The 17,339-nt window shown below is 36.4% G+C and overlaps 2 protein-coding genes across 2 annotated transcripts in view; both read left to right on the top strand.

Annotated features, from left to right (window-relative positions):
- Positions 1-51: 51 nt before the first annotated feature.
- Positions 52-12,519, top strand: LOC107588630 (paladin-like). The gene is made up of 20 exons (XM_016276798.1): positions 52-278; positions 908-1,093; positions 1,623-1,725; positions 1,894-2,073; positions 2,562-2,726; positions 2,848-3,008; positions 3,637-3,712; positions 4,209-4,360; positions 4,512-4,605; positions 4,796-4,900; positions 5,007-5,102; positions 5,219-5,353; positions 7,388-7,504; positions 7,608-7,787; positions 8,202-8,399; positions 8,469-8,609; positions 8,742-8,813; positions 9,037-9,177; positions 10,371-10,526; positions 12,008-12,519. Exons 1-20 carry the CDS (start codon positions 232-234, stop codon positions 12,155-12,157), a joined length of 2,655 nt encoding a protein of 884 aa, XP_016132284.1. The 5' UTR covers positions 52-231; the 3' UTR covers positions 12,158-12,519.
- Positions 12,520-13,070: 551 nt separating this feature from the next.
- LOC107588699 (pyroglutamylated RFamide peptide receptor-like) overlaps positions 13,071-17,339 on the top strand; it is a 7,754-nt gene continuing 3,485 nt past the window's right edge. Inside the window, exons 1-5 of the mRNA XM_016276910.1 lie at positions 13,071-13,079; positions 13,161-13,175; positions 15,439-15,519; positions 15,618-15,626; positions 15,836-16,054. Coding sequence (XP_016132396.1) covers positions 13,071-13,079; positions 13,161-13,175; positions 15,439-15,519; positions 15,618-15,626; positions 15,836-16,054 — 333 coding nt within the window. The remainder of the gene's footprint in view (positions 13,080-13,160; positions 13,176-15,438; positions 15,520-15,617; positions 15,627-15,835; positions 16,055-17,339) is intronic.

Here is a 17,339-nt window from a genome sequence, read left to right as displayed (position 1 = left end):
TGCCAGATGTACTGTATTTCTTCGTAGCCCCCAGAAGGGTTGGAACGGCTATCCTGTCACTGTGAGAAGAGAACCAGAGAGGCACTGAACGAGAAAGAGAAAAAACATCGGTGGTGGTTGGAGTTAAAATAAAAGGCTTTTTATGTTAAGATTCTGCTAGCAACAGGAAACCGAGTTCGTGTTGACAGGATTTGCACTTAAAGACAGACCTGAACCCTTGCTGAAACTAAGATGCAAAAACCAAAGGATGTGAACACACGCGGCACAGCTGTGAGACCGTAAGCCATTCATTTAACAATCAAATATGACAGAGATTCTATGCACATGCAAATTTGATAGTCTTACTTTTGGGAAGTCGTGGACTAATGGTTAGAGAGTCGGACTCATAACCCAAAGGTTGTGGGTTCGAGTCTCGTACCGGCAGGGATTGTAGGTGTGGGGAGTGACTGTACAATGTTCTCTCCCGCCTTCAATACCACGACTGAGGTGCCCTTGAGCAAGGCACCGAACCCCCAAATGCTCCCCGGGTGCCACAGCATAAATGGCTGCCCACTACTCCGGGTGTGTGTTCACGGTGTGTGTTCACTGCTGTGTGTGTGCACTTTGGATGGGATAAATACAGAGCACGAATTCCGTGTATGGGTCACCATACTTGACCACATGTCACGTCACTTTCACTTTTCATTTTTTTTCACTTTTTACTTGTAGGTCTGTAGAACACATTCAAAGCTTCAATGATGTGTTTTATTAGGGGGTTTTGTTGTGCATTACATGTGTTGGGGTTCCAGGAAATTTAAGTGTGTCTGGCTCTTTAAAAAGTGCAAATGTTAGAAATAACCCTATGTAAAATGACTAACATGTCTGCCTGTTTACTTTATATTAGTCACAGTATAAATCCTCATTCCAGCTCTGTGCAGATTATGGGTGCGAGTGCCAGTGCAACTTCCCAGGCTGCTCCGTTTGCACCTACACACCAGGCTGATCACCAAGGGAATGGCATGGCTGAGCACAGACGCTCCCTACAGTCAGTGAACATTCGCAACAGCAAGGCCAAATCCATCATCACAAACAAGGTGGCTCCTGTTGTCATCACGTAAGTGACAAGTGCAACATGATGCTAACTGTGTCCGTAAGGGCCCTCATATGCACAAAATGTCACACCTCTGTGTTACTCTGAGCGAAAACTATTGTAGATACTGTCAACAACTTCACTTTGACTTAAAGGGACAGTTCACCCAAAAATGAAAATTCTGTCATCGTTTACTCACCATCATGTTGTTCCAAGCCTGCATGAGTTTCTTTCTTCTGTTGAACACAAAAGAAGATATTTTAAAGAAAGGTAGTTATCAAACAGATGCTGGTAGCCATTGACTTCCAAAGTATGAAAAATATACTATGTAAATCAGTGGCTGCCATCAACCATTTGGTTACCAACTTTTGTGCTGAACAGAAAAAAGAAACTCATACAGTTTTATAACTTGTAGAGGGTTAGTAAATGATGACAGAATTTTCATTTTTGGATGAACTGTCCCTTTAAAGGAAAAGTCAAACACGTATTATCAGTTGTGGGTTTTTAAATATATGACAATTTGATAGAAGTTATGATTGTTGTCTCTATACAGAAACAACTGCAGGGAAGAGTTTCAGATTCATGACAAGATCCAATCTGCCAACTACTCGATGGGAAGGATATCTGACCTGTTGCCGGAGCACTACCTAGTGCTGGTATGTTTCACTTTTTGAGATTTAAACTAAATATTTAGAGCCTAATACTTTAAAAAGCCTGGAGTGGAATGGAAAATGCAGTAATGAGCAGGAAATGTAGATCAATGATGGAAATGTCTTGTCATTTATGATGAAATAAGTTTTATGACTTGCTTTTATATTGTCCAGGGGGAGTTTTTTATGGTACAGGATGTATACAGTAGAGCTGATGTCTTAAATACTACAAAAAGCCACGGGTCCCCCAACTTCCGCAAGGTCAAGGGAAACTACCCCCTTTTTGGAATGGGCCAACCTAGCCTGAGTGGTTTCAAACAGGTCCTCCAGAGATTGCAGATTGACGGCTGTGAGGTCAGTGAGTGCTCCGTGTCCTTGTCCAGTAGGATGAAAGGTAGTGAGGCACGTCCCATTAACACAGTTCACTTTGGGGTCCCATTACTTTTTTATTTTCTACCTGTACAGCAAGAACCATTAGATGTTATTATGTAGCATAAAATTGACCTACACTTAAATTAAAAATAATTTACAGCAATGCCATAGAAGAACCATTTTGGGTTTACCAAAGAAACTTTCAATGAACCATTTTTTGTCAGTGTGAAGAACATTTTAATAATCTAAAGAAAAGAACCATGGAACCATTAATGCCAATAAAGAACCTTTATTTTTAAGAATGTAGCATGTGACGTAACAATCAAATGTCTGTATTATCCTGTAAAATGGTGATTTTCATCTGTCCCAACTCAGAGAGGTCTTAACCACCTTGACTACCATATGTTCTGCAGATAGATGTTCAAATAATGATCAGGTTAATTGCTCTTTGTCCCTAAAAATGTGAACAGGTGGTGATTTTCATCTATTTGAGGGAGGAGCCAGTGGTCTTCTTCCGCTCAGATGGAGACTTTATTCCATACACTCCCAGAGGAAGAGCGAACCTCCATGAAAACGTGCATGACCTAGACAGAGAGCTCAGCGCAGAGCAAATAGAGCTCTCCATCCGGAAAGAGGTCTGTTATAGAGCAGAACAAGTTGTATGAGGAGGATCGCTTGCCATCCTTTTATGGTGAAATGTTGACAGAGGTCATAGTGTCTGCTCAGTGTCAGGTTTTAATTCTCTATTTTCTCCAGTTGTGTGACTTTGCCAAGCTGAGTGAAAATATGTTCTATGTCTATAATGACATTGAGCATTTTAAAGATGAACCTCAGCAGGTACAGATTCTGTCAGAGGAGGACATTCATGTCACTGAGGAGGTCTACAAAAGACCACTTTTCAGTCAACCACTGCACAGGTAATTGCTCATATTTTATGACAGAATAAAATCTCTACTGTTTAAAAGTTTCGGATTGCTATGTTTTTGAAAGAAATTTCTTATGCTCACCAAAGTTGCATTTATTTGATCAAAAATACAATAAAATGTAATATTGTTAAATATTATTACAATTTCAAATAACTGTTTTCTATTTTAATATATTTTAAAAGTTTATTCCTGTGCAAAACTGAATTTTCAGGTGCCATTACTCCAGTGTCAAATTAGTTTTCAGAAATCATTCTTTGTGTTGCTCAAGAAAACATCTTATTAACAATGTTGCTTACAGTTGTTACATTATAAATGTTTTTACTGTCACTTTTGATAAATTAATGCATACTTGCTAAATCAAAGTATTTTATCGACCCCAAACATAAAAGGCATTTGAACAGCATCAAAAATAAATTATGATGACGGCATGGGAAAAACTTTCCAAGACACTTGTTTGATCTATGTTTAAAAATAGCAGAAATCTGTTTTAAATAAAACCCTGGCGAAAAGTAGTGCCCATAGATGCACAAAGACATGTATATGTGAATCAAAACTAATCTTACTTTTGAGATTCTTTTAGTTCTGTGTATTGTTTAATGATAAAATTTGATGAATTTAGATATTACAGATTGCCACTCCCTATGGAAGGGGCACCACTGGAGGAGACAATTGATGCCTTTGTTAATATACTCAGGGTAAGATCTCCATGAATATTATATATTTTTAATATTTTAATATTTTTTTCTCCCTCTACTTTCTAAGTTTAATATAACTCCATGTGAGCTCTGGTTTATATATATATGATGATTTGTGTCACTGAACCAATAATTCATCCCAAGAACCCAGAACTTCAAACCCAGCTCTAGCCAGCAAACCATATTTATATTTCACACCAGTAACATCAATCTTTGAAAGCCATATTAACACAGACAAAAGCTATAAATGTTAACTTAAGACCTTGAAAAATTACTTCAGGTACCCGCTCATGATCAGAAAACAGAAAGATTTTTCTCCATCTTGATTTCCCTTTATCAGAGTTTGACACAGCCAAAAATGAACGTGTGTTCTTGTTTGAGGTTACAGAAATATAGGCAGGCATGTATATTGTGCTAAATCATTATGCTATTCACTTGGATTCCTTTAGTTTGGACAATGTGCTTTTACAAATTCACCTACCTTTGTGTTTTCTAGGAGACCCCAAACCTCTCTTTGATGCGGGACAGCTCCAGACCTCTGCCTGCACTGCTCTTCAGCTGCCAGGTGGGGGTAGGACGCACCAATCTTGGCTTAATTCTGGGAGCCTTAGTCTTCCATCACCTGCAGGGGGTATCAAAGAGCCCCAGGTACCTATAGTACACTGTCAGTACAATTTCAATTACTGTTTACTTTCTCAAAGAAGAGCCTTGCTTAATTAATAACACTCTACTGTGGTAATATTGTGTTTTAAGGTCCATTCTCTGTTTAAGTTCTACTTACTCTTCATCTCTTTCACAGGCAAGAAATACAGAAGAGTGAACACAAATTGGATTTCCAAGTGATTCAGTTGCTAATCAGCCGCTTATCTAAAGGTCAACAAGTTCTTGATGAGGTTAGTGTATTAATGATGTTTGTAAAACAGTCCAGTTGCTTTCAAGGGTGTATTCATTTGCAAAAGTTGTAGATGTAAATTAGAAACTAAGCATTTCATGTCTTACAAAACATATACCGCATTAGGATTTGTTGAAAGCATGGTTTTACATAACTCAGTTTGAGTCTGTTTTTATGTATATGTACCATAGGTTGATGATGCTGTTGCCATGTGCTCTGAGATGCATAACATAAAAAATGCTGTGTATGAAAACAAGCTAAAGCTTAAAGGCATTGGAGAAGATTACCAGATTCAAGTATGTCTCAACTAAAACATTCTTGTGTCCGTGTTGTTGAACTGCTATAAAACAGTTGTTTTTTTGCATATTTGTGTCATTCACTCTTTTTTTTTTTTTTTTGCAGGGAAGCAGCACAAAAGGCTATTTCCTTCAAAGAACACTGCAAAGTCTTGAACGCTATGTGTACCTATTAGTATTCAATGCGTATCTTCATGATCAGGTATTGCAAAACTAAATGCTGCCATATTATTATATTAAAAAGCAGTGATTTCTGTCAGTATATGCCATTATTTTAATAATTTTTCCATTATCTGCTGTCTCTCTCCATCTCTGTAGTATCCACAGGCATTTCCTCAGAGCTTCAGTCAGTGGCTGTGTATGAACGCTTGGATCTACAGATTGCTGGCCAGCATGGATAGCTCTGAACTCTCCGCACCAACCAGCCTTATAACTGATGGGATCCGAGTTATGGTAAGGGTGAACAATTTTTGATTCACAGAACTTTCTCAGCACATTAGTTTATGGTTATATAAAACCTAAAACATAGCCAAAGGGAAATCATACACTAAATTTAAAGCAGCATTTTGTGTTTGCTGTGATGACGTAGAGATTATATATTATAACAGATAAAAATTGCATAGTTATACTTAAATATGTTCATATGCACCAGGTTATAGTTTTTTACTTTATCCTTGAATAGTTGTTTATTGCTTGAGTATATCTGATATGTACGGTGGCAGAGAAGTGCAGAACAAATCACAATTATGAAAACAAAAGAACAAATTACAAACGCAAATGCAAGTCTAAAAAACTAAATAACAATTCAGAAAACACAACAGCAATTCAGAAAACATTATAACAAGTCAGAAAACACAATAACAAATTCGAAAACAAAATAAGTCAGAAAACACAACAACAAATCTGAAAACAAAATAAGTCAGAAAACACAACAAATCTGAAAACAAATGAACAAGTCAGAAAACACAACGACAATTCAGACAAACCAGAAGAGGTAGGTATAGTTTGAGACAGCGCCATTGGTTTGGGATCACTCACCGCTGACTGGACGAGACATCTGTCAATCAACGTATACAGGGAAGAACCAGCCGAAGAACAGCCGAGTCATGGTAGAAAGTTCGGAGATGGTATTAAAGTAGCTCAATTGAAATGTATTGTATGAATTGCCCTTACTGTGGAATAAAAAATACGGGGTGTATATTTACGTTTAGTAAAATGTTGTGGCTGTGAGACATCAGCTCCAGTGGCGCAGATGGATAAGCGCGTGTCACCGACTTTTTGACACGATCGACCCGGGTTCGATCCCGCCTTTTGCCAAGCTTTTTTTCCCTCCCTTTTCAAATCTCGTATTAGCAATGGATTCTATTTACACTAAGTGAAAATAGCAGTATTTTTAGCAATATGCTATTTACACTAAGTGCAAATACCTAATTACACTGTTAAAATTTCTACAGGATTTCTACTATCAAGTATACTACTTGTTGCAAATAGTGGCAATTATCTGCACTTCAGTATTGTAGTACATTATAAAACAGTATGCAATAATAACGTATTGAGTGTAAATTATAATTTAAATTTAAATTATTAAATGGATGCCACCTTATTGGTACAATAAAGCCCTCCCTAACCCTACCCCATACTTTATTTTCAACTTTTTGATTATTTCCTTAATTTTTATTGAAAATAAATGCCTTTACGATGTGATACGAGATTTGAAAAGGGAGGAAAAAAAAGTTAGGCAAAAGGCGAGATCGATCCCGGGTCGATCGCGTCAAAAAGCCAACGACAAGCGCTTATCTATCTGCGCCACTGGAGCTGATGTTTTACAGCCATTTTTAACTAAATGTAAATATACACTCCGTATTTTTTATTCCACAGTGAGGGCAATTCATACAATACATTTAAACTGAGCTACTTTAATACCATCTCCGAACTTTCTACCACGAATCTGCTGTTCTTCGGCTGGTTCTTCCCTGTATATGTTGATTGACAGATGTCTCGTCCAGTCAGCGGTGAGTAATCCCAAATCAATGGCACTGTCTCAAACTATACCTACCTTTTCCGGTTTGTCTGAATTGTCGTTGTGTTTTCTGACTTGTCAATTTGTTTTCGGATTTGTCGTTGTGTTTTCTGACTTGTTATTTTGTTTTCGAATTTGTCATTGTGTTTTCTGACTTGTTATAATGTTTTCTGAATTGTTGTTGTGTTTTCTGAATTGTTATTTAGTTTTTTAGACTTGCATTTGTGTTTGTAATTTGTTATTTTGTTTTCAGAATTGTGATTTGTTCTGCACTTCTCGGCCACCATAGATATGCCAGACTTTCTAAAAACAAATACTAACAGTATAGACTGAATCTCATTAACATGAGATTTTCTAGCCCTGCTCTTATCAGAGGCGAACTGTGACCTCTTCCTCCTGTGGCTCAGCAGATTCTCCCTAAAACGTAGGCATGCGCATTATGCACATAATATTTTCAATTTTGAAAGGTGTCCAGTGAGTTTTTAGCAACGGATCTGCTCAGTACAGCCAAGGAGATGAAAGTGGCCAATTTCAGACGAGTTTCCAAAATGGCTCTATATGGGATGGCCCAGCCAAACTCTGAGGTAAATCCTTTCTAAAGCTAATTTCAGCAGCCCATGCTCCTAATTTGTGGCTGTCTGTAAAGTCTAATAAAAAATAATCAAAGCTTCTTTGTGCCCATTTCAGGCTTTGGCTGTCGTGATGTCCTACCTGACAGACCAGAGGAGAGGGCACTCTACAATTCTCTGGCTGAATCTGCAGGAGGAGCTTGTGCTGGAGGCAAATGGACAAATGTTCACCCCACGAGAGCCAGGCTGTCTGGAACAGCCTATTCCAGTCTGTGTTCAACATCCACAGCAGCTTCAGGTGCAAATCTGTTCAGGGCTGTAGTAGTATGTATTAAATGGAATTAAAGAGGGTAGTTGTGGCTTTATATGACGGGGCTGGACAAATTTTTGTAGGTACAGCATACATACTGTGTGCAATGTAATACAGTGCAGTACATTAAGCTACTGTATCAAAAACTGCACTAGAGTGTAAATACATTGTGACATAGTGACTATCTTATTTTAGGCCATATTTTATTCTTATTTTATTGCATGAGTATTTGATCCATGTAAAGTCTTGTTAAATGTTTTTCAGTTTTACATGTACAATAGCTTTTGATTTAATCATAAATTAAGATGAAAGTCAGATGAAAATATTTCAGTTTTTACCCACAAGAACTGCTGCTGTGATCTTAGAACCTAAGGAGCTTTAGCAATATGGCCATCTCCACAGGAAATGGAGCTGGCACTGAAGCAGGACGTCCTGAGGTGTGAGAAGTGGCTTGAGGTGATTACAGAGCAGGATAAACAGATGAGGATGTTTAAGACTTGTCACACCATAGAGGAGCTCTTTGTCCATCAGAAGAGCATTCATCCAGGTCTCAGCTACGAGCGGATTCCCCTGTCTGACTGCTGTGCACCTAAAGAAGAGGCAAGTGAATACACTATAAGCATGGTATAGATTTGGCATTTTAGTTGAAATGTTGTTGCTCTCCCTCAGGTTTTTGACCACTTATTGGAGGCCATGAAGAGCAGTCTGGCGGAAGACTCCAACTGTGCTTTCATCTTCAACTGTCATAATGGGAAAGACCGGACTACTGCAGCCATGGTGATCGCCACTCTCACCCTGTGGCACATTAATGTAGGTCATTTTCAGCTATAAGCTGTTTAAGTGGAGGGAGGAAGTGAGGAATAAAGTATTCATCTCCAGGACATTGATTAGAAGAGGAAAAATGTTTAAACTGTTACATAAACTTGACCCTGTTTTCTTCAGGGCTTTCCTGAGTGTGAAGAAGATGAGATTGTAAGTGTTCCAGACGCCAAGTACACCAAAGGAGAGTTTGAGGTACATTGAGGTCATGTTTCTTTGAACAGCTGCCAGTGTCAGCATTAAAACAAACATTTTGTTAATTTTGAACATATAAATTCTGTGATTAATAAACCCACCCATGCAAAGTAAATGAATGTGTTTGATGCATTTAATAGAAGATTGTTTCTATTATAGAAATAGATTAAAAAACATTTGATTTGATTAATTTTGACCCATGCATGCAAGTATGTGCGTTCAGGTGGTGATGCAGGTGGTAAGGGTGTTACCTGATGGCCATCGTGTGAAGAGAGAAGTGGATGTCGCTCTGGATGTTGTTAGTGAGACGATGACCCCCATGCATTACCATTTACGGGAAATCATCATATCCACTTACAGACAGGTGAAATGTGATGTATAGTAACTTTTATGTTGTTCATTTGATGTTTTTTGCTTGCATAAACTTCAGCAGGAAAAGTCAACTAAAAAAGGTAGATAATAGGACAGTCAGTGCTTTTAGGAGCCGTGTTGAATAATAGATTGCTTCCAAAGCAATTGTTTTTGTATGTAACATAGCCTTGAAAAGTCTATATAGGTACAATTTTCTAATTTGTGTTGATCTGCTGAAAAGGGCCAAGAGATTATTAATGCCCATTGCAGTGCATCAGCTTAGAGCACTCTGAATGTGTTTAATTTGAGGCTGAAAAACGTGCTTTTATTTTAAAGTGAAGACCTTGATAAACAGCAGCGTAAATGAGCAGAGAGCTTTCCAAAAGATTCTGCTTTGAAAAGGCCTGCAAATACTTTGTTAGGGTCCAAGACTTTATATTTTAATCTTTTGAAATATGTTCTGAGGTACTGGTGCAACTCATTTAGATCCCAAATATACATTATGAGTTACATATATTCTTATTATTATGTAACAGTTGTTACAGAAGCTCATAAATCTGGTGAAACACATTTCCTCTATGATACACAGAGATGTAATTCAAGTTCTTATCTAAGATGGAGTATCATGTTTGAATTTGCACTAGTTGATCAGTGTTTATGTCTTAATTCATTTGCACCAAACTTTGGCTTTTAAAAAAAAAGGCTTTTGGCTTTAAACTTATTCCAACTGCTTATGCAGATGACGCAAATACCTGATCCTGTTCTCCACCTCCTGTCCTTTCCTGTAATCTCCTTTACTGTCTCTGTTAATAAAACATGGAAAAGATGAAAAATAGTTCATGAATTTTCTGATGGGTAAATCAATTGCATGTTACATTATTCTGGCCTTTTTTCACACATATTTTTGTAAATTATCTAATAAAAAATATAGAGGTTCAGTAGATTGCTAAGGAAATTAATGTCAAGAGCAGAAGTTGTAATATGTATATCAGTCAGCTAAGCAATGTGCACCTCAATGTAAACACTGATGTAATCACTTGTTTATGTATTAACGTACCAAAGTGAATGGACACTGAAATTAATAACTGTATAATCTTAATAAAAATGATTGAACAGCTGATTATGTCGTGCCATCAGCATTTTGTCACAAATAACAAGGAAACTAGAGGAATAACAATGAGTTCACTGGCACTTCTTCCTCCTCAGATTAAGATGGCTAAATCAGAGGCTGATGCTCAGTGGTTGCGGTTAAGGAGCCTGCAGTACCTCGAGCGTTACATTTATCTTATCCTGTTCAACTGCTACCTCCATCTGGAGAAGAAAGATTCCTGGAGGCGATCCTTCAGCCAGTGGATGTACCAGGTGAAGTCTGACTCACTTCAGGGGAAAAACACATTCATAATATATTCACACTTACATAATATATTTTCATTGCAGTGGCCTAGTACATAATCTTAAATATTTCTTGTTCATTTTACCTCATAGCTTTTCTTTGTTTTCAGTTTACAAATCACTAAAACTTTATTTCCAGGTAAAAAAAAAAAAACAGCTTCACAAGGTGGTCTCCTACTTTTCAGAGTATGAGTTTGTTAACATAAAAATAGCAAAAAGTGCCTTAATTACTGTATCAGCTTTCAGTACAGATTCAGTACCCAGTTTTTGTTTTAAAAAATCAAGATAAAAGTATAAAAGTGTGCTGTTTTGAAGATATCTTTTTTTAAAAAGCAGTTACATTGTAAGTTCACTTTCAGCTTGAAGAAAGATACAGGTATGACCTGCCACTCATACTCAACACACAAGCCTATCTATAGTTAAAATGTTTCTGTACCCTTGACAAGCTGATGGGAGGACACCCATGGTGCAGCAGACCAGTGCCTTGTGCCAAGATGAATGGCTGAACACTTATCTGGCTCACTGTGCTGCAGCTAAACATAGTTCTGAGTTCCATGAAACATTCATGGGAAAATGTCAATGTCAATATGAAGTTGTAAATGTATTCTGTCTCATTCAGAGGTTTCCTGAGTCAAACCTTAGTTTATAGCCACATCTTTTATCCTCGGATTGAAAGGGTAAGAGAATTGGAAGACTGTAAGGCACCTAGTGTTTTCTTACTTTTTACAGTTGAAAACTATGTCTTTGAAAAGAAAAAAAATATCATGGTTAATCTCAAAGATGAATTTTCAGCAGAGTTTTCAGTGTTACATGATCAGAAATCATTCTAATATTCAGATTTGGTGCTCAAGAAACATAAATATTGAAAACAGTTAAGCTGCTTAATATTTTTTGGAAAGAGAAGTTCAAAAGAACATAATCAATTTAAAATATAAATATTTTGTACCTTTATAAATGTATTTTCTGTCGGTGCTGATTAAAAGTATTTCTTTCTTTCTTTCATTCAAAAATGTTTTTGAATGGTAGTGTATTTATTGGATTACACGCTAGTTTAAAGAACCCTGCTCTAACATATATAGTTGAACTTGAATTGTTTAGTAAGAGGTTATCACCTCATTTGACCACTAAACAGCCTGTCCTCATGTTTACAAAGAAAAACATCCAAATTGTTCTTGAGGTAGATTTAGCTTTAGCACTTTGTAGGTTTTTATGGAAGCTGAGCTCTGTGGATTTGTTCAATTGTGAAGTACGTTGAAAATGCACCAGTTTAATATTCTGTCAAGGCCACAAAAGCATTTTACTGTCATCCTGCCATCCTTTACGGACAAGTGAGCAGCTGCGCCACTTATAAACATAAGTGTACATCTTGCAGTAAACCCCACTTACACACGCACACACACACACACACGTGTGCATATAGATATGCATTTATGATTTGTGCTGGTTTGCAGGTGGCAGCTAGAGCTGGTGTCTATGCCATCCTCAACCATCTGGGCTTTTCTGAGTTTGAGAACCCTGACGACTCTCCGATGGCCAGGCTCCGTTTCCGCTGGCTCCCACACAGTGTCCAGTCTATTCCCATGCGAGGGCAACTTATTTAGAAAAGCATAGTATGTCGAAATGACTAAATACTGACTCACATTTCATAAATATGTTTTTATTACCATTTCTGTCAGACTCATTAAATCAAGAAGTGATTTAATGCATCCTGTTATCTTATTTACATTTTTGACTCTTATCTTTGGCTTGGCAGTGTTATGTTTTGTCCTTGTAAAATATAAGACAACAAACACAGAAGATGGTTAACCCAATAAACCACACATTAATGCTAATAAACGTTTTAATGCTGACCTTAAAAAATTTGCACACTGTTATAAAAAAGTCACCTCATTTGTATATAAAACATTTAATTAATTGAGATTTTACTTAAAGTGACGGTCTTGCTGGATGATCATTTGTATTCATGTACATGGTTATTAAATTATACATATTTCTAGAACAATTTGCCTCATTAATTCATTAGATAAAACAGTTTAGTTGTATTATTTGTCCGTTAGAGCCCATTAAGATCATTTAATAATTTCTTTCAGTTAGTTGAACTAAAGGGGGGAAAATAGCACAACTCAAATGTTTGAATAGCCTGAAGTTTTAGACTGAACAAACTAATGATTGACGTCATTTCTATCCATCTTGTCCTCCAGACTTGAATTGTACATAAAAACCCGCTGTTCCTTGTCTAGACTTCAGTCTTAAAAATATGTCAAGTTTAAAATTAGTTTTAAGGCCAATATACTTTACGATTTCTGACAGGTTCTAGGTTTGCAATAATCATTGCCTGACTGTACATTATCTGGATGAGATTGTCCAATCAGAATCAAATATGCAAAAAAAAAATAATAATAATTGTAATTCATTAAAGACATACTCAGAATGCAAACTGTGTAATGTTTTAAACAAGTTAAATTAATTTTGGTTACATTTTTTGTCTTCATCCTCATTTATGGATTTTCCCTCATGGAAAAGGTATAGGTGTAGGGAGAAAGAACTCATGCAGCAGTCTTAGGCACAGAATGACTTGTTTGTCTCTGATCTGTCTGTGTGTAGAGGACTGTGGGCAAGGTAAAATGAACCCTGCTTGGCACTCAAGAACAGTGAAGAGCCATGTGCTTTGGAGAAACTGTATCTCATACATACTGTAACCTGCCATCTGTAGTGTCCTCCCAGCATTCTCTTGTTATTCGTAGCTCTGTCTCGTATCATGATTATAAACAGCCCTGTAGCTTGTGTCAGGAGACCAGTGCTTCACTGTGGAGACTGAAAACTTTGTGGATTCTCTTATCTTCTCCGGACTCAGCTTATTCCAATTCTCAGTTTTTAGAATGTCTTTTATTTTGGGAGATATTTTAAGATATTTTGAGATTTTTTTTGCTGATATTCCATAAATTTGAGGGCACAAGCACTTTCTCGCCGTCTCAGCTAAATCATACATCAGCTTTTTATATTTGGTTGTGAGGCAGTGACAGCTGTTGTGAAGTGTTTCTAGATATATCCTGCGTATATGATAAAATACGTTCAACATCACTGATCCAAATCTACAAGCATCTTGACATTCATAAGGCATAGTGCGATTGTGTCTGTATATCATTACACAGACGGGAAAAACACATTTTTATGGACAATTCTTGTCATAATAGTCATCAAGCTAACTCTAACGTTGTTGCTGGCTTCATAGTTGTCATTTTTTTACATTTCTTAAAATGTATTCACCCTCAGGCCATCCAAGATATAGATGAGTTTGTATCTTCATCAGAACACATTGGGAGAAATTTAGCATTGCATCACTTGCTCATCAATGGATTCTCTGCAGTGAATAGATCAGGTGCCGTCAGAATGAGAGTTTAAACAGCTAAGAAAAGCATCACAATAATTGTTAATAAACTATTTATTTATTACAAACATGCAGCTTTTTGATTTACTAGATGGAGTGGAGTTGTCAATTACTTGTGGATCATTGTGATGTTTTTATCAGCTGTTTTATCATCTCATTCTAACGGCACCCATTCACTGAAGAGGATCCCTTGGTGGGCAAGTGATGTAATGTTAAATTTCTCAATTTTTTTCCAATGAAGAAACAAACTTATCTACATATTGAATGGCCTGAGAGTAGAACTAGTCCTTGAAAACTCTGGTTAGTAGTTTTTCCATCGTTCTTTCATGCCACAGTCTAGAGTACAACTATCCATATATTCCGCTGACCTGTGTACTTTTGGTTTACATTGAATTTCAGGGCACGCTGTAATAGGGAACAGTGACAGTAGAAGTGCTCAGCTCTGAATTCAGATTTCATTTCATTGCATGAAGAAGGAAGAACGGGAGCCATAGCTGTATTTCGGTTTAATAGACAGTATAATGAGGACGGGACTGTCAGGAGCATTTATCAGAATAATGCTGAAGATTTTTTATTTTTTTTACCTCCACTGCCATACCGGCAAGATAATGGAGAGGTAATAACTTAATCTTGTGCATATTAATAAGAATGTTTTAAAATAATACAGCATTTCATGCAAATATTCCATTCAGTCAAAAAAAAATCACTTAACATTTAGGTGAGTCCATTTATTTATTTAGTTGCATCACTGCAGGTGTATTTATCACTGAATCCTTAAGCATTAGTTAATTGAGGATGTATTTAGATTTGATATATTGTATAAGGACAGGGCTCATTATACATATTAATACAAAAAAAACATATTCTCGATTACACAAATTGATGCAATGTACACAGATTTTGTTTCCCCCTGAAATCAAATTTTTCTTTGTTGAAATGTCGGTAAAGTAAAAAAATAAATAACAATACAAGAAATAATGAGCAATCAGTAGCAGTCTATAGAGGCTTCTCGGTCGAATCCTGTTCTTTCAGAAGACTGAAACTATTGAGAGAGCATTTCGTCAGATGAATAATTTCTCTAAGTCTTCACTCCTCTGTAGTCAACTAATTAATCACCTACTTCCTTTTCTGATTTTAAGATGCTGGTACGCATACAGTAATGATCCTCATCTATGTTAAACTACGAGATGCACTTTCAGATCCAAACCCACAAGAGTACTTTGATCACAAATGTATTCTAATCCCTTGAAGGCTCATAAGAATACTATAACATAATTAATACAAGTACAAATGCTCTGCAACCTCAAATTAAATTAATATGAACACATTGCTTCATACAAAAAAGTGCAGTATATACACACACACACACACATATATATATATATATATATATATGTGTGTGTGTGTGTGTATATACTGTGTATATTATTTTTGAAGTAGTAGATCATGCATAATCTGCATTCCACTTCTATGCATAAAGCATCTACATAATAGAGTTTTTATTCTGTGTTAGGGGTTGTCTGGATTGCAGCCATGATGGTTGGATCTCCAATGCTCTTTGTTCAACAATTAGAGGTACTAATCAGATTTTTTGGTTGAAATATTCCGTTTGAAGCTTTCAGAACATTCAAAACATCCCCATCCAACTTGTTGAAACATTACTTAGCCTGCAGTCTGTGGGTGTATTACCATTACAAAAGTATACTTCAGGATTTCCCCAAGGTTTAACTTGTTAGAAGCTGTCAGGTGCCTTCTGGTCCAAAGCAAAAAATATATATATTTGAGATTATTCACATAATAACACTGGTCTATTTCATATGCTATATTGGTAATGGTTTTCATATGCTAATTAGTTCTTTCAAATCTCTCTGTTCTTTTCCTCTGTGTACAGGTGAAATATGATTTTCTATATGATCTCCATCATGTGTGCTGTCAGGAGTGCTGGAGCTCGAGTGCCCACAGGAAGCAGTATGCAACCTTCATTCTAGTGTTCCTCTTCCTCCTGCCTCTTGCAGCCATGCTGCTGCTCTACACCAGAATTGGTATTGAGCTCTGGATTCACAAACAAGTTGGAGACGCTTCAGTCCTCAATACCATGAACCAAAGAGAGGTCTGCAAAATATCCAGGTAATTCTTTTTTTTTTTACATTTCTCAGCGCATGCTGTATTTGACTGACTCTAATCTAAACAGCTATTTCTTGTTTTATAGTGTTTCCATTATAATATACACTACCGGTAAAAGTTTGGAATAATTAATAAATAGAATAAAGAATTTGTAATGTTTTTGAAAGACAGTGAAAACAGTAATAGACCAATTTGGAGTAGACGTCACAGTTACGTCACATGCAGCTGTTGCACCACATTGTGGTGGCAGAAAAACACTGGGAACAAGTGGAGGGAAGCGGGTAAAATCCACGGAATAAGAGAAAAAAAATTATTGTTGTGCCTTTGGATGTCAGAATCGGAATGCAAATAATTTTATATAATACTGTCGTCAAAGATGCCATTTGAAGCTAAACGCAGACGTTTAAACTGACAGACTCTGGGAGTCAGTGAGTCGCTATACTAAGTCATGAGTAAACCTAAATGAAAGGATCAAGTACCCCCTACAGTTCTTTTTTAGTTACTAGAACTCTCGTGTAAGTAAACTATACTAACTAAGCATCTGTCAGTACAACATACTATTGCTATTTCACTTTACTTCGAGGCAAAAGGCTTGCCTTTTTTTTCAAGGCAATCGGTTTGCATGCTTTTTTTAAGTAAGCCCAACTAATTAGATTTTACAGTGTATGGATGAAACCTGCTATGATTACCCTACTTTAAATAGGGATGTAACGATTCACTCAACTCACGATTCGATTCGATTCACAATTTTTTTTTAACAAAATGAAATTTAAGACAAATTATAAATTAAATGTGTCCTTTTATTATTGCTTAGACAAAATACTGTACGTTTCTTTGTGAAATTGAAATATAACACTATAATGATATACTAATATAGCACTTGTAAATTATTGCTCTTTTGTTGGTTTTGATTGCTATTATTGTCCTCATTTGTTAATCGCTTTGGATAAAAGCGTTTGCTAAATAACAAAATTTAAATATAATGTAAATGTAAATAATAAAAGTATTTTTTATATATTTTTTTAAAACAAGCCCCAAATCAAATAAATAAGTAACACAAATAAAAGAAATCTCTTCATATAAACAAACTAAGGCTTTGTCTGTGAGGCAACCACTGCATTTTAATCATGATCCAAACAAAGATGCTGCATACATGCAACGAGCAGTTTTTAATCTAAATTACATTGTATAATTTCTAAATTTGAAGCAAAAACAGAATAGTTTGACTTCAGTTTTGTGAAACTATGCATAAAAAATATCTGCATGAAACA

Source organism: Sinocyclocheilus grahami, unplaced genomic scaffold (genome assembly GCF_001515645.1).
Source record: "Sinocyclocheilus grahami isolate Dianchi unplaced genomic scaffold, SAMN03320097.WGS_v1.1 scaffold106.1, whole genome shotgun sequence".
Classification (NCBI taxonomy): Eukaryota; Metazoa; Chordata; class Actinopteri; order Cypriniformes; family Cyprinidae; genus Sinocyclocheilus; species Sinocyclocheilus grahami.
This window is presented reverse-complemented; position numbering and strand designations above follow the sequence as displayed.

Bases quoted from the DNA above. Each gene is read 5' to 3' on its own strand.
- LOC107588630 (XM_016276798.1), top strand. From the start codon at position 232: ATGCAAAAACCAAAGGATGTGAACACACGCGGCACAGCTGTGAGACC. The intron at 3,713-4,208 runs GTAAGATCTCCA...TGTGTTTTCTAG, and splicing joins CCTTTGTTAATATACTCAGG to GAGACCCCAAACCTCTCTTT. The intron at 8,814-9,036 runs GTACATTGAGGT...ATGTGCGTTCAG, and splicing joins ACACCAAAGGAGAGTTTGAG to GTGGTGATGCAGGTGGTAAG.